The sequence below is a fragment of the Zophobas morio genome, unplaced genomic scaffold (genome assembly GCF_036711695.1).
Source record: "Zophobas morio isolate AGI-343-1 ecotype UQ-CSIRO unplaced genomic scaffold, CSIRO_AGI_Zmor_V1 ptg000021l, whole genome shotgun sequence".
Lineage (NCBI taxonomy): Eukaryota > Metazoa > Arthropoda > Insecta > Coleoptera > Tenebrionidae > Zophobas > Zophobas morio.
In genome coordinates, this window is record NW_026972126.1 from 28081019 (window position 1) to 28101961 (window position 20943).

Below are 20943 nucleotides of genomic sequence, written 5' to 3' on the forward strand. Positions count from 1 at the left end.
GTTTATTAGAGGATATATCATTTGCCTAAATCAGTCTTATCTTAACAAATACTAGCCCCACCCACCCGCCCTCTGTTTTCTTGGAAGGTTTGTCATTTGCCAAAATCAGTCTTATCGTAGCTAGTACTAGCCCCACCCACCCACCCTCTGTTTTCTTGGAAGATATTTGATTTGCCAAAATCAGTCTTATCTTATCAAATACTAGCCCCGCCCACCCGCCCTCTGTTTTCTTGGAAGGTATGTGATCTGCCAAAATCAGTCTTATCTTAGCAAGTCAGCGGGTGGACGGGGCTCGTACTTACTTGCTAATATGAGACTGATTTTGTCAAATGACAAACCTTCCAAGAAAATAGAGGGTGGGTGGGCGGGGTTAGTATTTGATAGGATAAGACTGATTTTGCAGATAACATACCTTCTAAGAAAACAGAGGGTGGGTGGGCGGGGCTAGTATTTGGTAAGACAAGACTGATTTTGGCAGATGACAGTTTTAACAGTTTCGTCAAAACAGCTCTGTATAAAAATTTTGTAAGAAATTATTATTATTTTTCTACAATTTTTCCAGAATCGTTAAAATAGCGTATGATAACAATTGTTATAAATATTTAAAAATTTTATTTTGAAAATGAAAATACGTCTATAATTTTTGTCCGGGACCATCAACAAACTATGTTTTTTAAATTAAGTTGTCGAGATCTATCTATATTCTAGAATTTTTGATGTATTTTTAGGCAACTTTTCCAAGAGCTCAATTTTTCAATATGAGATTCTATGGAATTTTTTAATTTTTTCGAACACAGTCGAAAATTATGTAAAAGGAACTTTTGCGGATGACGAATATGGAATAATTACAAAATGTGTTGGTAATTTACACTATTTAGTAGAAGTAGATAATAATAATAATGGTAGTTTATTTTCCCACAGACATTTAACGTCCTTATGGGAACAAAAATACAAATATATGCGAAATTAATAATAATAGTAATAATAAAGGAAAAACAAAATAATAAGGTATGCTGTTACAATTAGAGCAAAAAAAAAAATAAATAAACAATAAAGATCCACATAATCAAATACTGACAGCTGAGATAATTGCTATTACTGATTGTAGTGAGTAAGAAGAATATTTTTAAATTTACGGTTACAGACATTATCAAAAAAAATATCAAATTTATCACTAACACAGTTATACAATTTGAAACAGTTTAGAAAAGGCGAGTTGTAATGACGAAATGTGTTAGGAATTTTATAAGAAAATGTGAATGAGTGTCTACTAATAATTCTGTTTACATTTATTTTTATTTCACCAAGAAGTTCAGCACTTTTAATTGTACCAAATATTATTTTTTGTAGAAAAGTTAGACACACCACATATCTTCTACTTGAGAGAGAGTTTTCATTTATTCGATGTAACAATGCTTTCTGCTCATACTGTGGTGTTGGATAGTGTCCGTACGTCTTATAAAATAAATATTTACAAAATTTTCGTAAAACATTCTCTAAGTAATCAATATATTATGTTATTTTCCAAAGACACCATTGGAAAAATTTCAATTTTAAAAAAGTTGTCTAAATATTGTGAAAAAATTCAGGGACGTAGATCTCGACACGCTGATTCCAAAAATATAGCATGTTGATGGTCGCGGAGCAACATTTTCGAAAAAATCGGTACGAAATGCGAATTTTTGTAGATTTCTGAAAATTTCGATATTTCAACGGTCGATTCCGGAAAAACGGTTGCAGTTATCAAAGAAACGAAGCAGTAAGTGAGTTCTAGAGCTCGAAATCTACAAGAAAATTAATTTAGTTACGTTTCGAAAATGTCAAAATTTGGCCGAAATTTGAAGAAGTGGGGACCATTGGAAAAATTTCAAATTCAAAAAAGTTGTCTAAAAATTGTGAAAAAATTCAGGGACGTAGATCTCGACACGGTGATTCCAAAAATATAACATGTTGATGCTCACGGAGCAACATTTTCGAAAAAATCACTACAAAATGCGAATTTTTGAAGATTTCTGGAAATTTCGATATTTCAACGGTCGATTCCGGAGAAACGGTTGAAGTTATCCAATAAACGAAGCCGGAAGTGAGTTCTAGAGCTCGAAATCTACAAGAAAATATATTTAGTTAAGTTTCGAAAATGTCAAAATTTGGCCGAAATTTGAAGAAGGGGGGACCATTGGAAAAATTTCACTCTCAAAAAGTTGTTTAAAAATTGTGAAAAAATTCAGGGACGTAGATCTCGACATGCTGATTCCAAAAATATAGCATGTTGATGGTCACGGAGCAACATTTTCGACAAAATCACTACGAAATGCGAATTTTTGAAGATTTCTGAAAATTTCGATATTTCAACGGTCGATTCCGGAAAAACGGTTGCAGTTATCAAAGAAACGAAGCCGGAAGTGAGTTCTGGAGCTCGAAATCTACAAGAAAATGTATTTAGTTAAGTTTTGGAAAATGTCAAAATTTGGCCGAAATTTGAAGAAAAATTGGAAAAATTTTAATTTTAAAAAAGTTGTCTAAAAATTGTGAAAAAATTCAGGGACGTAGATCTCGACATGCTGATTCCAAACATATTGCATGTTGATGGTCACGGAGCAACATTTTCAACAAAATCACTACGAAATGCGAATTTTTGAAGATTTCTGAAAATTTCGATATTTCAACGGTCGATTCCGGAAAAACGGTTGCAGTTATCAAAGAAACGAAGCCGGAAGTGAGTTCTGGAGCTCGAAATCTACAAGAAAATTTATTTAGTTAAGTTTCGAAAATGTCAAAATTTGGCCGAAATTTTAAGAAGGGGGGACCATTGGAAAAATTTCAGTTTTAAAAAAGTTGTCTAAAAATTGTGAAAAAATTCAGGGACGTAGATCTCGACATGCTGATTCCAAAAATATAGCTTGTTGATGGTCACGGAGCAACATTTTCGAAAAAATCGCTACGAAATGTGAATTTTTGAAGATTTCTGAAAATTTCGATTTTTCAACGGTCGATTCCGGAAAAACGGTTGCAGTTATCAAAGAAACGAAGCCGGAAGTGAGTTCTAGAGCTCGAAATCTACAAGAAAATGTATTTAGTTAAGTTTCGAAAATGTCAAAATTTGACCGAAATTTGAAGAAGGGGGGACCATTGGAAAAATTTCACTTTTAAAAAAGTTGTCTAAAAATTGTGAAAAAATTCAGGGACGTAGATCTCGACATGCTGATTCCAAAAATATAGCATGTTGATAGTCACGGAACAACATTTTCGAAAAAATCGCTACGAAATGCGAATTTTTGAAGATTTCTGAAAATTTCGATATTTCAACGGTCGATTCCGGAAAAACGGTTGCCGTTATCAAAGAAACGAAGCCGGAAGTGGGTTCTGGAGCTCGAAATTTACAAGAAAATATGTTTAGAAAAGTTTCGAAAATGTCAAAATTTGGCCGAAATTTGAAGAAGGGGGGACCATTGGAAAAATTTCACTTTTAAAAAGTTGTCTAAAAATTGTGAAAAAATTCAGGGACGTGGATCTTGACATGCTGATTCCAAAAATATAGCATGTTGATGGTCACGGAGCAACATTTTCGAAAAAATCGCTACGAAATGCGAATTTTTGAAAATTTCTAAAAATTTCAATATTTCAGCGGTCGATTCCGGAAAAACGGTTGCAGTTATCAAAGAAACGAAGCCGGAAGTGAGTTCTAGAACTCGAAAACTACAAGAAAATGTATTTAGTGAAGTTTCGAAAATGTCAAAATTTGGCCGAAATTTGATAAGATAAGACTGATTTTGGCAAATCAAATATCTTCCAAGAAAACAGAGGGTGGGTGGACGGGGCTTGTACTTACTTGCTAATATGAGACTGATTTTGTCAAATGACAAACCTTCCAAGAAAATAGAGGGTGGGTGGGCGGGGTTAGTATTTGATAAGATAAGACTGATTTTGCAGATAACATACCTTCTAAGAAAATAGAGGGTGGGTGGGCGGGGCTAGTATTTGATAAGACAAGACTGATTTTGGCAGATGACAGTTTTAACAGTTTCGTCAAAACAGCTCTGTATAAAAATTTTGTAAGAAATTATTATTATTTTTCTACAATTTTTCCAGAATCGTTAAAATAGCGTATGATAATAATTGTTATAAATATTTAAAAATTTTATTTTGAAAATGAAAATACGTCTATAATTTTTGTCCGGGACCATCAACAAACTATGTTTTTTGAATTAAGTTGTCGAGATCTATCTATATTCTAGAATTTTTGATGTATTTTTAGGCAACTTTTCCAAGAGCTCAATTTTTCAATATGAGATTCTATGGAATTTTTTATTTTTTTCGGACACAGTCGAAAATTATGTAAAAGGAACTTTTGCGGATGTCGAATATGGAATAATTACAAAATATGTTGGTAATCTACACTATTTAGTAGAAGTAGATAATAATAATAATAATAATGGTAGTTTATTTTCCCACAGACATTTAACGTCCTTATGGGAACAAAAATACAAATATATGCGAAATTAATAATAATAGTAATAATAAAGGAAAAACAAAATAATAAGGTATGCTGTTACAATTAGAGCAAAAAAAAATAATAAATAAACAATAAAGATCCACATAATCAAATACTGACAGCTGAGATAATTGCTATTACTGATTGTAGTGAGTAAGAAGAATATTTTTAAATTTACGGTTACAGACATTATCAAAAAAAATATCAAATTTATCACTAACACAGTTATACAATTTGAAACAGTTTAGAGAAGGCGAGTTGTAATGACGAAATGTGTTAGGAATTTTATAAGAAAATGTGAATGAGTGTCTACTAATAATTCTGTTTACATTTATTTTTATTTCACCAAGAAGTTCAGCACTTTTAATTGTACCAAATATTATTTTTTGTAGAAAAGTTAGACACGCCACATATCTTCTACTTGAGAGAGAGTTTTCATTTATTCGATGTAACAATGCTTTCTGCTCATACTGTGGTGTTGGATAGTGTCCGTACGTCTTATAAAATAAATATTTACAAAATTTTCGTAAAACATTCTCTAAGTAATCAATATATTATGTTATTTGCCAAGGACACCATTGGAAAAATTTCAATTTTAAAAAAGTTGTCTAAATATTGTGAAAAAATTCAGGGACGTAGATCTCGACACGCTGATTCCAAAAATATAGCATGTTGATGGTCGCGGAGCAACATTTTCGAAAAAATCGGTACGAAATGCGAATTTTTGTAGATTTCTGAAAATTTCGATATTTCAACGGTCGATTCCGGAAAAACGGTTGCAGTTATCAAAGAAACGAAGCCGGAAGTGAGTTCTAGAGCTCGAAATCTACAAGAAAATGTATTTAGTTAAGTTTCGAAAATGTCAAAATTTGGCCGAAATTTAAAGAAGGGGGGACCATTGGAAAAATTTCACTTTTAAAAAAGTTGTCTAAAAATTGTGAAAAAATTCAGAGACGTAGATCTCGACATGCTGATTCCAAAAATATAGCATGTTGATAGTCACGGAACAACATTTTCGAAAAAATCGCTACGAAATGCGAATTTCTGAAAATTTCCGAAAATTTCGATATTTCAACGGTCGATTCCGGAAAAACGGTTGCAGTTTTCAAAGAAACGACGCCGGAAGTGAGTTCTAGAGCTCGAAATCTACAAGAAAATGTATTTAGTTAAGTTTCGAAAATGTCAAAATTTGGCCGAAATTTGAAGGAGGGGGGACCATTGGAAAAATTTCACTTTTAAAAAAGTTGTCTAAAAATTGTGAAAAAATTCAGGGACGTAGATCTCGACATGCTGATTCCAAAAATATAGCATGTTGATGGTAACGCAGCAACATTTTCGAAAAAATCGGAACGAAATGCGAATTTTTGTAGATTTCTGAAAATTTCGATATTTCAACGGTCGATTCCGGAAAAGCGGTTGCAGTTGTCAAAGAAACGCAGCCGGAAGTGAGTTCTAGAGCTCGAAATCTACAAGAAAATGTATTTAGTGAAGTTTCGAAAATGTCAAAATTTGGCCGAAATTTTAAGAAGGGGGGACCATTGGAAAAATTTCACTTTTAAAAAAGTTGTCTAAAAATTGTGAAAAAATTCAGGGACGTAGATCTCGACATGCTGATTCCAAAAATATAGCATGTTGATAGTCACGGAACAACATTTTCGAAAAAATCGCTACGAAATGCGAATTTTTGAAGATTTCTGAAAATTTCGATATTTCAACGGTCGATTCCGGAAAAACGGTTGCCGTTATCAAAGAAACGAAGCCGGAAGTGGGTTCTGGAGCTCGAAATTTACAAGAAAATGTGTTTAGTTAAGTTTTGGAAAATGTCAAAATTTGGCCGAAATTTGAAGAAAAATTGGAAAAATTTCAATTTTAAAAAAGTTGTCTAAAAATTGTGAAAAAATTCAGGGACGTAGATCTCGACATGCTGATTCCAAACATATTGCATGTTGATGGTCACGGAGCAACATTTTCAACAAAATCACTACGAAATGCGAATTTTTGAAGATTTCTGAAAATTTCGATATTTCAACGGTCGATTCCGGAAAAACGGTTGCAGTTATCAAAGAAACGAAGCCGGAAGTGAGTTCTAGAGCTCGAAATCTACAAGAAAATGTATTTAGTTAAGTTTCGAAAATGTCAAAATTTGGCCGAAATTTAAAGAAGGGGGGACCATTGGAAAAATTTCACTTTTAAAAAAGTTGTCTAAAAATTGTGAAAAAATTCAGGGACGTGGATCTCGACATGCTGATTCCAAAAATATAGCATGTTGATGGTCACGGAGCAACATTTTCGAAAAAATCGCTACGAAATGTGAATTTTTGAAGATTTCTGAAAAATTTCGATATTTCAACGGTCGATTCCGGTAAAACGGTTGCAGTTATCAAAGAAACGAAGCCGGAAGTGAGTTCTGGAGCTCGAAATCTACAAGAAAATGTGTTTAGTTAAGTTTCGAAAATGTCAAAATTTGGCCGAAATTTGAAGAAGGGGGGACCATTGGAAAAATTTCATTTTAAAAAAAGTTGTCTAAAAATTGTGAAAAAATTCAGGGACGTAGATCTCGACATGCTGATTCCAAAAATATAGCATGTTAACGGTCACGGAACAACATTTTCGAAAAAATCACTACAAAATGCGAATTTTTGATGATTTCTGAAAATTTCGATATTTCAACGGTCGATTACGGAAAAACGGTTGCAGTTATCCAAGAAACGAAGCCGGAAGTGAGTTCTGGAGCTCGAAATCTACAAGAAAATGTATTTAGTTAAGTTTCGAAAATGTCAAAATTTGGCCGAAATTTGAAGAGGGGGGGACCATTGGAAAAATTTCACTTTTAAAAAAGTTGTCTAAAAATTGTGAAAAAATTCAAGGACGTAGATCTCGACATGCTGATTCCAAAAATATACATGTTGATGGTCACGGAGCAACATTTTCGAAAAAATCGCTAAAAAATGCGAATTTTTGAAAATTTCAGAAAATTTCGATATTTCAACGGTCGATTCCGGAAAAACGGTTGCAGTTATCAAAGAAACGAAGCCGGAAGTGAGTTCTAGAGCTCGAAATCTACAAGAAAATGTATTTAGTTAAGTTTCGAAAATGTCAAAATTTGGCCGAAATTTAAAGAAGGGGGGACCATTGGAAAAATTTCACTTTTAAAAAAGTTGTCTAAAAATTGTGAAAAAATTCAGAGACGTAGATCTCGACATGCTGATTCCAAAAATATAGCATGTTGATAGTCACGGAACAACATTTTCGAAAAAATCGCTACGAAATGCGAATTTCTGAAAATTTCCGAAAATTTCGATATTTCAACGGTCGATTCCGGAAAAACGGTTGCAGTTATCAAAGAAACAAAGCCGGAAGTGAGTTCTAGAGCTCGAAATCTACAAGAAAATGTGTTTAGTTAAGTTTCGAAAATGTCAAAATTTGGCCGAAATTTGAAGAAGGGGGGACCATTGGAAAAATTTCACTTTTAAAAAAGTTGTCTAAAAATTGTGAAAAAATTCAGGGACGTAGATCTCGACATGCTGATTCCAAAAATATAGCATGTTGATGGTCACGGAGCAACATTTTCGAAAAAATCGCTACGAAATGCGAATTTTTGAAGATTTCTGAAAATTTCGATATTTCAACGGTCGATTCCGGAAAAACGGTTGCAGTTATCAAAGAAACGAAGCCGGAAGTGAGTTCTGGAGCTCGAAATCTACAAGAAAATTTATTTAGTTAAGTTTCGAAAATGTCAAAATTTGGCCGAAATTTAAAGAAGGGGGGACCATTGGAAAAATTTCACTTTTAAAAAAGTTGTCTAAAAATTGTGAAAAAATTCAGAGACGTAGATCTCGACATGCTGATTCCAAAAATATAGCATGTTGATAGTCACGGAACAACATTTTCGAAAAAATCGCTACGAAATGCGAATTTTTGTAGATTTCTGAAAATTTCGATATTTCAACGGTCGATTCCGGAAAAACGGTTGCCGTTATCAAAGAAACGAAGCCGGAAGTGGGTTCTGGAGCTCGAAATTTACAAGAAAATGTGTTTAGTTAAGTTTTGGAAAATGTCAAAATTTGGCCGAAATTTGAAGAAAAATTGGAAAAATTTCAATTTTAAAAAAGTTGTCTAAAAATTGTGAAAAAATTCAGGGACGTAGATCTCGACATGCTGATTCCAAACATATTGCATGTTGATGGTCACGGAGCAACATTTTCAACAAAATCACTACGAAATGCGAATTTTTGAAGATTTCTGAAAATTTCGATATTTCAACGGTCGATTCCGGAAAAACGGTTGCAGTTATCAAAGAAACGAAGCCGGAAGTGAGTTCTAGAGCTCGAAAACTACAAGAAAATGTATTTAGTTAAGTTTCGAAAATGTCAAAATTTGGCCGAAATTTGAAGAAGGGGACAATTGAAAAAATTTCAATTTCAAAAAAGTTGTCTAAAAATTGTGAAAAAATTCAGGGACGTAGATCTCGACACGCTGATTCCAAAAATATAGCATGTTGATGGTCACGGAGCAACCTTTTCGAAAAAATCGGCACGGAATGCGAATTTTTGAAGATTTCTAAAAATTTCGATTTGAAAAACGCAAGGTCCGATTCTATACAACTACCTCGAAAGCTAAGAACTAGATGCCAAATTTTTGGAACTGCCTTTTGACGACGGGAGTACCACTTTCACCATAGTGCTTCCAAACGCCAGAGACGGCCTCGTTGAGCTCGAAAAGCAAATCGATAAGGTTTTGGCTACCACGGATTTCGGTCAAAAGTATGTGCAAGTGTCGCTTCCCACGGCAAGCTTCAAGATTGAGCGCACTCTTCTGGAAACTCCTCTGAAGACGGTAAGTTAGTGGCAGCTTTGGAAAATAAGGTTAGGTTCGGTTTTAGCTTGGGGTGCAAAACATCTGGAGCAACAGTGCTGATTTGAGTGGAATGGCAGGTGTTCCCGGGGAGCTACGAGCCAACAGAATTCTGCAAAGTTCTTACATAAAAGCTGACGAGACTGGAGTGGAAGCTATTGTTGGTTTGTAAATCGCAACTGGTAGGGATTTAGTGGGAAAGCGGTCTAGGATTATTATTCTAGCACGGTTTTCTCAGTTGTGGTTTGTGGTAGTAATTCGGGTTTTTTCAGATACTTCGGTGGAATTGAGAGTTACTGAGGAGCACAACGTCGTGGCCGACCATCCATTTCTATTCTATATTAAATACAAAGGGATAATTGTGTTCGTGGGAAGGCGCGTTAGATATTAGAATGTAAATTGTTGTAAATAAAAGCATTTCTTCAAGTTTGGTTTGACTGTCGAAAGTTGATACCATCATCGTCAAAGTAAAAACGGGTTTGACAGCTAAACACAAAAATTAATTTTGATAAGGTACTACAACGTTTCCACTAATTGAGTATGCTATCTGAAAATGACGACCACCAGTGATAACAGATTAGATCTTGTATAAATAACCCGCAATCTAGACACTTGTATTTAGTCATCTAACACAAGAACTACGTCGAAAATGCACACCCTCTTCTATTTCGTCGTCGCTCTAGCAGCAGCACTAGCTGACGATAGTCAAATCGACGAATTCACAACCGGAAGCAGACTCTTCACTGGCGACGTCTACACTGTAAGTACCGACTTGCCAATTTCCTTCCACTTACACTCGTCCCTAGCAACTTCTCTCCGAAAGCACTGCCAACATCGTGGTTAGCCCTTTTTCGGCCGAAACCATCGTCGCTCTAACCCAATCGGGAGCCCAAGGTGCCACCGGTGACGAAATCAGAGCCGCCCTTCACCTCCCAGACACCAAAGAAGAAACCGAGAATGCCATCCGAGCCGTCCTTCCAACTGTCCACAGCGACTACATTGCTTTAACCACAGCTAACAAAATCTTCGTCGAAAACAACTACGCAATCAAAGACGATTTCCAAAAAGTGGCAAAAGAGGTTTATCAGGCCGATTTTCAAAATATCGAGTTCGGGGACAGCGAAGAGGCAGCTGCTGAGATTAATAAATGGGTTGAGGACAATACGGGTGACAAGATTCACGAACTGGTGAAACCTGACGATCTTGATGGTAGTACGAAAATCGTCTTGGTTAACGCTTTGTACTTCCAAGGAAACTGGACGATACCTTTTGATCCAGTCTTCACCAACAAAACTAAGTTTTTTACTAGTCTTGATAGTACCGTTGATGCTTTGTCCATGTATAAGGAATCGGAGCAGCTGAACTATTACGCTAGTGACGAACTAGATGCCCAAATTTTGGAAATTCCGTTCCAAGGGGAGGAGGCTACCATGACTTTCGTGCTACCAAACCAGAAAGACGGAATCGCGCTTTTGGAACGACAAATCGAGAAGGCTTTGATTACTCCAAAGTACACGCAAGAGTTTGTTCAAGTCGTGTTGCCAAAGTTCAAAATCGAGAGTACTATTAACTTCAAGGATGTTCTACAAAAGGTGGGTTCGTGTCAAGTTTGTCAAAATACATGTTTGTGTCGTAGCTGGGGGTTCAAAAAGCGTTTGATTTTGTGGAAGCTGACTTCAGTGGAATCGCTGGAGAGCAAGGGGAGCTTTTTATTGGTCAAGCTAAACAGAAGACTTATATTGATGTGAATGAAATTGGAGTTGAGGCGGCGGCGGCTACCGAGATTGGTAAGTTCGGAGTTGTGGAAGTTGGTGATGTAATCTTTTGATTGTAGAGGGTAATGATAGTTTGCCTCCACCAGCGACTAAGTTTTTCGTAGCTGACCACCCGTTTATGTTTTATATAAAAATCAACGACATTGTGCTCTTCGAGGGGCGTGTTTTGGTTCCAGAATACGAATAACACTTGACTGATTATAATTTTAGTTTTAAGTGTTTTTTATATTATCGCTGACGCATTAAAACTTTATCATTTTACAACGATCTTTTTTCTAGTATAACATTTTGTTGTCTTTATTTCAATTAAAGTTTATACGTCGATAACAACAAACACAATAAAAAGCCACGTCAAAACTCATCGTATATTACGATATTCAAATTATTCGCTCGTTACCGTGTCGACTGCACTAATTTTTTTTATGTTATTACAGTTTTATTAGTAACGAAATTTATAACAACAACAAACAACTATAATAATGTTTGTAATTTTAAACTCTGTAAATTATTCAAATATATTTAACGATTAAAATTTATGCATTGCATTTTTGTTAGAAAAAATAAAACACGACCCTATTCACTAAAAACTGTATTAAGAATATGTTACACTTTAACACAGCCTTTTCTCCAATTTAACATTTTGACCTTTGACACATTTAGCAGAAACATCAATTTTCATTTCTACGTCAGAAATTTCACCATATCCAGTTTCCACAACTTTGTAGTGCCTCAAAATTGTCGCCAATACGGTTGTCATAACCATCATGGCATACCTAGTACCCAGACATTTTCTAGGACCTCCGCTGAAAGGAAAATAGGAAAAAGGGTGCCTTTTGGCCACTTCGCTTGGCAGAAACCTATCAGGGTCGAATTTCAGAGGCTCCGGCCACAAATTCCCGTCTCGATGGACACATAAGTATAATGGGGATATAAACAGTACTGCCTTCTGGAAGAACAACATTTTCTAAAATAGAACATCGATTAGTTCCTGCAGACGAAAAATTCTAGAACTTACCCAACACAATGTCTTTGGTTAAGTACTTTCCAACTAACGGGGCCACGGGGAAAATTCTCAAAGTTTCCTTGATAACACGCTCGAGAAGTTGTAGTTGGAGCAGATCTTCCAAAGTGACGTCTCTGTTACTAACACCAAAAACGAAATCTAGTTCTTGGTGTACTTGTGTCTAAAATGTAGATTTGAAGCTTTGGTTACATGATTGCAAAAAGAACCTGAATTTCTTGGTGCATCCCTAGCATCATGAGGACGTAACCTAAAGTCAGAGTTGTTGCGTCGGCACCTGCCACTAGAACTGTTTGAGTCTCTTCAAGTGACATTTGTTCGTCCCACATTTCTTCAGTGTCTTCTAATTCTAGCATGCGATTCAACAAAATGGGTTTTTGAGACGCACAAGCGACATTTTTTGCTTTTTCAAGCCTCTTAGTTTCGACGATCTAAACAAATTGCGTGGTGTAAAATTTGTACTACTGCGGTGGCATTGACCTACTTTTTTAATAAATTGTTGAACCTCTTCTAGTATTGTGTGTGTTTCTTTAGACATAGAAGTTCGATTCCACAAAATATCTGGATAAAGCAAGAGATTGGCCGTACGCAAAGAACCTAGTTCTCCTAATCTGGAAAACCATTATCGTTGAACACATTGTTCGTTATTGTTCGGAACTACAATAAAAAAAGTACCTAGCTGTTCGTAGTATTAAATTGTACCCATTTTCCTTCATTGTGTTAGCTTGAACACCCATCATTGTGTCTAAAATGGAACGATTAATCACATTTCGATTTCCGTTTTTATTTTTACCGCAAAGAATAACCGTCATACATAGAGAAAAAAGCGGGAACACATCGATCAAACCTTTACCAAGAGTCTCTTCAAGTTTTTCCACCATAATGTTAGAATAAAACACGTAAGTCTTAACAAACGAATTCAAAATTTCGTGACTGAAAGTCCCTCGTAATAATTTTCGGTGTATTTTCCACTCTGGGGCTAACCACAAATAATAAAACGAAACGTGACCGAGTAAATTTCTCACTAACCTGGTAATGTGAGGAGACCTTTCCCAAAAACTGGATTCAAGTATTTTATGGCCTGGTATTTTTCTGAACAACTCGTGAGAATGATTTGCACTTCTTCGGGTTTCGAAGCGAAAAAGCTCAGATCACTGCCCTCCCAAAATTTGTAAAGGGTACCGTACTTGTTACTTAGACGAATTAAAGTTTCCAATAACTCTGAGATACTTTCAGAATCAAAAAAAAAAAAAATTGTATGACCATACTTACGTTGAGTGTGACCCCATAAGACATAAGCACTTCCAATTAATGGAAGTGCAAGAGGTCCTTTAATTTTAGCTGCACAGTAGTAAATATGTCTTCTTTTCCAAGTTCTTAGTAGAAGAAAAACCACAAGACATATGGCGGTTGCAAGGCAAAAACTTTGAACATGTTCGTTTACCATCGTGACCACTAATGGTTTTAATTTCTTACTTTCTTGCTGTGGTTATCGAAATGATAAAGTTGAAGAGTAATTGCATGTAAATCAAATAAAAACTTTAAAATTTGTGTCAACCTTTTGTAAAAAATAAAAATACTACCTACATAGATAAAATACATTTATTCGAAGGTCTACATTTGTCACTTTTAATAAAACCGTACCTCCTTTGCACGCATTATAAAGCAGTAATAAAAGCAAGAATTTATTGTTGTAATCTTTTCTGTAATTTAACATTTTGGCCGTTGACACACTTTGTTGCAACATCCATCTTCAGTTGTATCTCAGAAATTGAACTGTATTCAGTTTCCACAACTCTGTAGTGTCTCAAAACCGTTGCCAGAACGGTTTTTATAGCCATCGTTGCGAATCTAAAGCCTATACAATTTCTAGGTCCACTACTAAACCATAAAAAAGAACATGGATGCCGTTTGGATATCTCATTCGGGAGGAATCTGTCAGGTTTAAATTTTAACGGTTCAGGCCACACTTTCCCATCTCTGTGGATAGCTATTATAGGAATCAAAATGGAACTGCCTTTCGGACAAACATAGTCTCCTAGTAAAAAAATAAATTAGCAGCGGCAAATTTGAGAAACATCATAGTACCTAAAACGAGATCGCTGGTTAAATGTCTCCCCAACACGGGACCTATAGGGAAGAGTCTCAAAGTTTCTTTAATAACACGTTCAAGATACGTCAACTGGTGTAAATCTTCCAGAGAGACTTCTCGTTGACTGTCACCAAATACACAAACCAATTCTTCGTAAGTTTTGTTCTAAAATTGAAGTGAATTTTAAATAAATATTGTACAAATACAGAATAAACCTGTATATCCTGATGCATTCCTAACATCATAAGAACAAAACCAATCGTCACAGCTGTTGAGTCACTGCCTGTAACTAAAATAGTCTGAGTTTCTTCAATGGACGTTTCTCTATTCCACATAGCTTCGCTATCTTCCAACTTAAGTAATTGTTCTAAAAAGATACGCTTAGTCCCACTGAGTTCAACGTTTTGCGCCGTTTCAGATCTTTTCATTTCAACAATCTAAAAGATGTGTCATAAAAAGCAACTTCAAGATAAAGTCATAGAAATAATACCCTTTTGATAAAGTTATGGACTTTTTCTGATAGAATTTTACTCTCTTTAGCCATGGACATCCGCTTCCATAGAAACTCTGGTTGAAAATGAGGTTTTGCCATTCGTAAAACGGCCAACTCTGAAAGTCTACAACGCACTTGAGTTAAAACAAACGTTAAATAATTAATAGCTACCGCGAAGTCCACGAAATTAAATTGTGCCCTCCGCCTTTCATGATGTTAAGATTGACACCCATTGTTGTACCTGAAATTTCTTTAAGAGAGTTTTAATCAATTAGTACTGTCATACCGATAAGAATATCCACAGTACAACGAGTTAAAATAGGCACCAAGTCAAAAAAGTTGTCATCTGCTTCTGCTTCTAGTTTATCAACCAGCACGTTTGAATAGCTGGCAAATGTCCCCACGAAACTATTCAAGATTTTTTGATTAAATGCGACATTCAGAAGTTTTCGATGTGATTTCCATTCATCACCTTACAGAGAAAATTTAGCTTGTTTAAATATTTGTTTCTCACTTACCTGGTAAAGTAAGCAGTCCATTTCCAAAAGCTGGAATCAAAAATTTAATATTTGACAGTCTGTCTACAGTGCTGTTTAAAACCATTTGTACGTCTTCGGGTTTACTGACGACAAAATATAATCTATTACCCAACCAAAGTTTATACGTGTACCCATATTTTTTACCCAAACGAATGAAATTTTCAAAAATGTCTACAAAACTTCAACTTGCTTAAAAATACTTTTGAATGTGGCTGGATACTAACTTTGAGTTCCTCCAAAAAATAGGTATGCGCTCCCAATAACCGGAAATGCCAAAGGTCCTTTCACTTTCGACGCACAGTAGTACAAACGTCTTTTGTTCCAACATGCTTGTAAAAAGACGCAAAGAAGATACGTGAAAGTTCCAGTAAGAAGAACTCTAACAGCGACGTAAACATCCAACATTTTAAGATATTACTTGTAGGATTAACAAACTGTTGTTACCTTTTATATTAAAAAGAAAAAAAAATAATTATTACTTAATAGAAAACGGCACAATGTCCAAGAAACCAGTTAGTTAATTTCAGTATATTTTAGTATATTATCTAAGTGTATTCTTTGAGCTTTGACGCACTTTATAGCTACGTCAAACCTAACTTATGAGTTCGTACCTTTCACTTATGCTCTCTATAATTAAAAAAATAATTTCAAAGGGTTTCATTACATAACCAAAACGTACCCAAAAGAATTTTCGTCTTCCATTTTTTCTACGTGATTGTCACGTCTTCTAACACTGGCTCTAACAGTAAATAGAAATGTGATTGCCTCATCAAGATTTCCTCTGGTAACAACTTATATGGTTTGAGAATAGCAGAATATTTCAGTAATTTTTCTAATTCAATTAGCTTCACCACAAAAGCTGCTAAATCTCAATTTCGAGATTTCAAAAAATGTCAAGTAATGGCAGAACCAAAGAAATAAATCACAAATGTATTGGGCAAAAACTGTATTAAGCATATGTTACAGTTCAACAAACCTTTTTTCTAATTTAACATTTTGGCCTTTAACACACCTACCAGAAACATCAAGTTTCATTTCTATTTCAGAAATTGCACCAAATCCAGTTTCCACAACTTTATAGTGTCTCAGGATTGTCGCCAAAACTGTTGTGATAGCCATCATGGCGTACCTAGGACCCAGACATTTTCTAGGACCTCCGCTGAACGGAAAATAGGAAAAAGGGTGCCTTTTGGCCACTTCGCTTGGCAGAAACCTATCAGGGTCGAATTTGAGAGGTTCCGGCCACAAATTTCCGTCTCGATGGACACAGATAATGGGGATATAAACAGTACTGCCTTCTGGAAGAACAACATTTTCTAAAATAAAACATCGATTAGTTCCTGCAGACGAAAAATTCTAGAACTTACCCAACACAATGTCTTTGGTTAAGTACCTTCCAACTAACGGAGCCACGGGAAAAATTCTCAAAGTTTCCTTGATGACACGCTCGAGAAGTGGTAGTTGGAGCAGATCTTCCAAAGTGACATCTCTGTTACTGACACCAAAAACGAAATCTAGTTCTTGGTGTACTTGTGTCTGAAATTTGGATTTGAAGCTTTGGTTACATGATTGCTAAAAGAACCTGTATTTCTTGGTGCATCCCTAGCATCATGAGGACGTAACCTAAAGTCAGAGTTGTTGCGTCGGCACCTGCCACTAGAACTGCTTGAGTTTCTTCAAGTGACATTTGTTCGTCCCATATTTTTTCAGTGTCTTCTAATTCTAGCATTCGATTCAACAAAATGGGTTTTTGAGACGCACAAGCGACGTTTTTTGCTTTCTCCAGCCTCTTAGTATCAACGATCTAAACAAATTGCGTGGTGTAAAATTTGTACCAATGCGGTGGCATTGACCTACTTTTTTAATAAATTGTTGAACCTCTTCCAGTATTGTACGTGTTTCTTTAGACAGAGAAGTTCGATTCCACAAAATGTCTGGATGAAGCAAAGGATTGGCCGTACGCAAACAACCTAGCTCTCCTAGTCTGGAAAACCATTATCGTTGAACACAATTGTTCGGAACCACAATAAAAAAAGTACCTGGCTGTTTGTAATATTAAATTGTACCCATTTTCCTTCATTGTGTTAACTTGAACACCCATCATTGTATCTAAAATGCAACGATTAATCACATTTCGATTTCCGTTTTCGTTTTTACCGCAAAGAATATCCGTCATACATAGCGAAAAAAACGGGAACACATCAACCAAACCTTTACCAAGACTTTCTTCAAGTTTTCCCACCATAATGTTAGAATAAACCACGTAAGTCTTCACAAACGAATTCAAAATCTCTTGACTGAAAGTCCCCCGTAACAGCTTTCGGTGTATTTTCCACTCTGGGGCTAACCACAAATAATAAAACGAAACGTGATCGAACAAATGTCTCACTAACCTAGTAAAGTGAGGAGACCTTTTCCAAAAACTGGATTCAAGTATTTCATATCTTGATATTTTTCGGCGCAACTGTTGAGAACGATTTGCACTTCTTCGGGTTTAGAAGCGAAAAAGCACAGCTTAGTTCCTGTCCAAAATTTGTAAAGAGAACCATATTTTTTATTTAGACGAATTAAACCTTCCAAGAGGTCTGAGAGACTTTCATGATCAAGAGAAATTATATGACCGTACCTACCTTGAGTGTGGCCCCATAAAACATAAGTACTTCCAATTACCGGGAGTGGAAAAGGTCCCTTAACTTTAGCTGCGCGGTAGTAAATATATCTTCTTTTCCAAGTTCTTAGAAGAAGAAAAATTACAAGACATATAGCGGTTGCAAGGCAAACATTTTGAACATGAACATGAATTTTTGGCAACGTGACAACTAATGGTTTCATTAATTAATGCCTTATTTGGTTGCGCTTACAAATAGAAATAGAGGGAATATTGTTATCTAGATGATAAAAAGTTTGATTGCATTCAAAACAGCTAAAAGACTTGAACAATTTGTATTTTAATTACATTTGAAAGCCTACATTAATCGGCTTTTACTATAACATGTTATCAAGACAGTAAAAACGGCAAGCAATTATTGTTGAAATCTTTTTTGTAATTTAACATTCTGGCCGGTGGCGCACTTTGTTGCAACATCAGTCTTCAGTTGTATTTCAGAAATCGAACTGTACTCAGTTTCCACAACTCTGTAGTGTCTCAAAACCGTCGCCAGAACGGTTTTTATAGCCATCGTTGCAAATCTAAAGCCTATACAATTTCTAGGTCCAATACTAAACGATAAATAAGAACATGGATGTCGTTTGGATATCTCGCTCGGGAGGAATCTGTCAGGGTTAAATTTTAACGGTTCAGGCCACACTTTCTCATCTCTGTGGACAGATATTATAGGAATCAAAATAGAACTGCCTTTCGGACAAATATAGTCTCCTAGTAAAAAAATAAATTAGCAGCGGAAAATTTGAGAAACATCATAGCACCTAAAACAAGATCGCTGGTTAAATGTCTCCCCAATACGGGACCTATAGGGAAAAGTCTCAAAGTTTCTTTAATAACACGTTCAAGATACGTCAACTGGTGTAAATCTTCCAGAGAGACTTCTCGTTGACTGTCGCCAAAAACACAAACCAATTCTTCGTAAGTTTTGTTCTAAAAATTGAACTGTACTTTAAATAAGCATTGTACAAGATAAACCTGTATGTCTTGATGCATTCCTAACATCATAAGAACATAACCGATCGTCAGAGATGTTGTGTCACCACCTGCTACTAAAACCGTTTGAGTTTCTGCAACAGACATTTCTTTGCTCCACATGTTTTCAACATCTTCCAGTTTAAATACATGTTCCAAAAAAGTATGCTTGTTTGGATTATTTTCAGAAGTTTTCAGCTTTTCAGATCTTTTATTTTCGACAGTCTAAAACATGCATTGTGAAAACTACTTAAACGACTATTCCAGCTAAATACTGTTCTAATAAAGTCGTGGACTTTCTCCGACAAAATTTTAGTCTCTTTGGCCATGGATGTCTTCTTCCACAAAAAGTCTGGTTGAAGAAGAGGATTCGCCATTCGAATAGCGGCCAGTTCTGAAAGTCTGCAAAAACAATTATTTTAAAACAACGTTGAAGAAATAAGGGCTACCGCGAGGTCCATGCAATCAGATTGTGTCCTTTTTGGTTTATAGTGTTAAGTTTCACCCCCAGAATTGTATCTACAATTATTTATAAGTTAGTTGGAATAAAGTAGTTTACTTTTACCAGCAACAACATCCAAAGTATATCGACTTAGAATGGGGACCAAATCAAACAAATCGTTTCCTGCTTCTACTTCTAGTTTACCTATAAGTGTGTTTGAGTGGCTCGCAAAAGTCCCCATGAAGGAATTCAAGATTTGTTGATTAAATGCAACATTTAGAAATTTTCGATGCATTTTCCATTCATCACCTAATAGGCAAAATTGAGCTAATTTAAAAATATGTGTCTCACTGACCTGGTAAAGTGATAAGTCCATCTCCGAAAACAGGAATCAAAAATTTATAACTCGGTAACTTATCTATGGCATTCTTTAAAACCACACGTACGTCTTCGTGTTTGCTGACGACAAAACATAACTCGTCACCCAACCAAAGCTTATACATGTGTCCGTATTTTCTGTTCAAACTGATAAAAGCTTCAAAAATTTCTGTAATAACAATATAGTTAAAAGAAAATATTTCTTGGGGGAAATGTGAATACGCACTTTGAGTTCCTCCAAAAAAAACATACGAGCTTCCAAAAAACGGAAGTGAAATGGGTCCTTTCACTTTAGACGCGTAGTAGTAAAGGCGTCTTCTTCTCCACATTCTCGAAAGAAAAAAGTACGAAAGGCAAAAACCGAGAATAATGTAAACATCTTGAATATATTCGCCAATCATTATATTTAGCAGAATTTTATTTTATTTTTTTATAATTAAACACGTTTCCCGAAATTTACCACTGCACTTAGTTGTTATGTATGTTTGAATAATTAATTAACGACGAACTTGTAACAAACTTGTTAAAGCAAAATAATACACTTATTTTGCAATAAATATGAGTAAGCTTTACTCGACAGTATCAAGGTTAAACGCATATTCAGCAATAATTATTTAAAACGTTGAAAAAAATTATTCACTCACAACTTGTACCAATTTATGGTGTTTTTATAAATTTTCCAAATACCGAAGCGTCTCTAAAACAAAGCTGCTAATTTCCAAAAATGTCGAAGGTGTACGTTACACTGTCCACAAAACCGTGTAGCATCAAGATAAATAAATCCGCTTGTTCACTCACAAAAAGACGAAATATAATTAACTGGCAGGTAGCAGCAGCAACCAAAGAGATGCAGACGCAGTGGAGGGAGGAGATGAAATCGTATTAAATTAACTGTACGGCAGAAATATTTATGACATGGAATAGCCTGCATGAAACAGGAAAATGGGTCAAGGAAATCTCCGTCTAGATTCTTTTCAAGTTCTAGGTCTTCAACTAAATGGTGACTAACAACGTATTTTTGTTGCTGTCATTGCTATCACTGTCGGAAAAATATGTTTTTATTATCCTTCAAAACTTAGAGATTTTTCTTTATCTCTTAATATTTTCGCCACGAGTTTCTTTTCTGTCTCAGAAACTTCACCATATTCAGTTGGAACAAAGGCAAAAAAGATACAAGGTTTCTTTAATAACACTTATTGGAAGTGATAATCGAGAAAGGT

At 35.4% G+C, this 20943-nt stretch overlaps 4 protein-coding genes and 1 pseudogene across 4 annotated transcripts; 2 read left to right on the plus strand and 3 right to left on the minus strand.

Moving 5' to 3' along the window:
• Nucleotides 1-1412: 1412 nt before the first annotated feature.
• Nucleotides 1413-9737, plus strand: LOC135131847 (serpin B3-like). The gene is made up of 5 exons (XM_064059697.1): nucleotides 1413-1449; nucleotides 4885-4983; nucleotides 9114-9328; nucleotides 9375-9510; nucleotides 9619-9737. Exons 1-5 carry the CDS (start codon nucleotides 1413-1415, stop codon nucleotides 9735-9737), a joined length of 606 nt encoding a protein of 201 aa, XP_063915767.1.
• Nucleotides 9738-9955: 218 nt separating this feature from the next.
• Nucleotides 9956-11385, plus strand: LOC135132113 (antichymotrypsin-2-like). The gene is made up of 4 exons (XM_064060065.1): nucleotides 9956-10106; nucleotides 10153-10938; nucleotides 10983-11133; nucleotides 11181-11385. The coding sequence occupies exons 1-4, from the start codon at nucleotides 9996-9998 to the stop codon at nucleotides 11306-11308; spliced, it is 1176 nt and encodes a 391-aa protein (XP_063916135.1). The 5' UTR covers nucleotides 9956-9995; the 3' UTR covers nucleotides 11309-11385.
• Nucleotides 11386-11731: 346 nt separating this feature from the next.
• LOC135131849 (cytochrome P450 4C1-like) lies at nucleotides 11732-13589 on the minus strand (annotated as a pseudogene).
• Nucleotides 13590-13827: 238 nt separating this feature from the next.
• On the minus strand, nucleotides 13828-20606 carry LOC135131850 (uncharacterized). Its single transcript, XM_064059698.1, has 18 exons — nucleotides 19950-20606; nucleotides 19701-19892; nucleotides 19469-19654; nucleotides 19353-19422; nucleotides 19179-19305; nucleotides 18907-19128; nucleotides 18693-18861; nucleotides 18296-18642; nucleotides 16634-16802; nucleotides 16243-16582; nucleotides 15491-15645; nucleotides 15246-15437; nucleotides 15014-15199; nucleotides 14899-14968; nucleotides 14725-14851; nucleotides 14450-14671; nucleotides 14231-14399; nucleotides 13828-14177 (listed from the first exon to the last, which is right to left on the minus strand). Exons 1-18 carry the CDS (start codon nucleotides 20122-20124, stop codon nucleotides 13828-13830), a joined length of 3468 nt encoding a protein of 1155 aa, XP_063915768.1. The 5' UTR covers nucleotides 20125-20606.
• On the minus strand, nucleotides 16717-18188 carry LOC135132254 (cytochrome P450 4C1-like). The gene is made up of 5 exons (XM_064060280.1): nucleotides 17660-18188; nucleotides 17424-17609; nucleotides 17306-17375; nucleotides 17124-17250; nucleotides 16717-17070 (listed from the first exon to the last, which is right to left on the minus strand). Exons 1-5 carry the CDS (start codon nucleotides 18096-18098, stop codon nucleotides 16828-16830), a joined length of 1065 nt encoding a protein of 354 aa, XP_063916350.1. The 5' UTR covers nucleotides 18099-18188; the 3' UTR covers nucleotides 16717-16827.
• Nucleotides 20607-20943: the final 337 nt, after the last annotated feature.

Excerpts from the sequence above, each read along its gene's own strand:
- LOC135131847 (XM_064059697.1), top strand. The coding sequence starts at position 1,413 with ATGCTTTCTGCTCATACTGTGGTGTTGGATAGTGTCC. Across the intron at positions 1,450-4,884 it reads TGTGGTGTTGGATAGTGTCC|AAAAGTTAGACACGCCACAT; the intron begins GTACGTCTTATA and ends TATTTTTTGTAG. Across the intron at positions 9,511-9,618 it reads TGGAGTGGAAGCTATTGTTG|ATACTTCGGTGGAATTGAGA; the intron begins GTTTGTAAATCG and ends GGGTTTTTTCAG.
- LOC135132113 (XM_064060065.1), top strand. The coding sequence starts at position 9,996 with ATGCACACCCTCTTCTATTTCGTCGTCGCTCTAGCAGCAGCACTAGCT. Across the intron at positions 10,939-10,982 it reads TCAAGGATGTTCTACAAAAG|CTGGGGGTTCAAAAAGCGTT; the intron begins GTGGGTTCGTGT and ends TTTGTGTCGTAG. Across the intron at positions 11,134-11,180 it reads GGCGGCGGCTACCGAGATTG|AGGGTAATGATAGTTTGCCT; the intron begins GTAAGTTCGGAG and ends TTTTGATTGTAG.
- LOC135132254 (XM_064060280.1), bottom strand. The coding sequence starts at position 18,098 with ATGAAACCATTAGTTGTCACGTTGCCAAAAATTCATGTTCATGTTCAA. Across the intron at positions 17,376-17,423 it reads TATGACGGATATTCTTTGCG|ATACAATGATGGGTGTTCAA; the intron begins GTAAAAACGAAA and ends GTTGCATTTTAG. Across the intron at positions 17,251-17,305 it reads TTAATATTACAAACAGCCAG|ACTAGGAGAGCTAGGTTGTT; the intron begins GTACTTTTTTTA and ends ATGGTTTTCCAG.
- LOC135131850 (XM_064059698.1), bottom strand. The coding sequence starts at position 20,124 with ATGATTGGCGAATATATTCAAGATGTTTACATTATTCTCGGTTTTTGC. Across the intron at positions 19,423-19,468 it reads TACTTTGGATGTTGTTGCTG|ATACAATTCTGGGGGTGAAA; the intron begins GTAAAAGTAAAC and ends AAATAATTGTAG. Across the intron at positions 15,646-16,242 it reads AATGTTAAATTAGAAAAAAG|AGTTCTTCTTACTGGAACTT; the intron begins GTTTGTTGAACT and ends CGTCGCTGTTAG.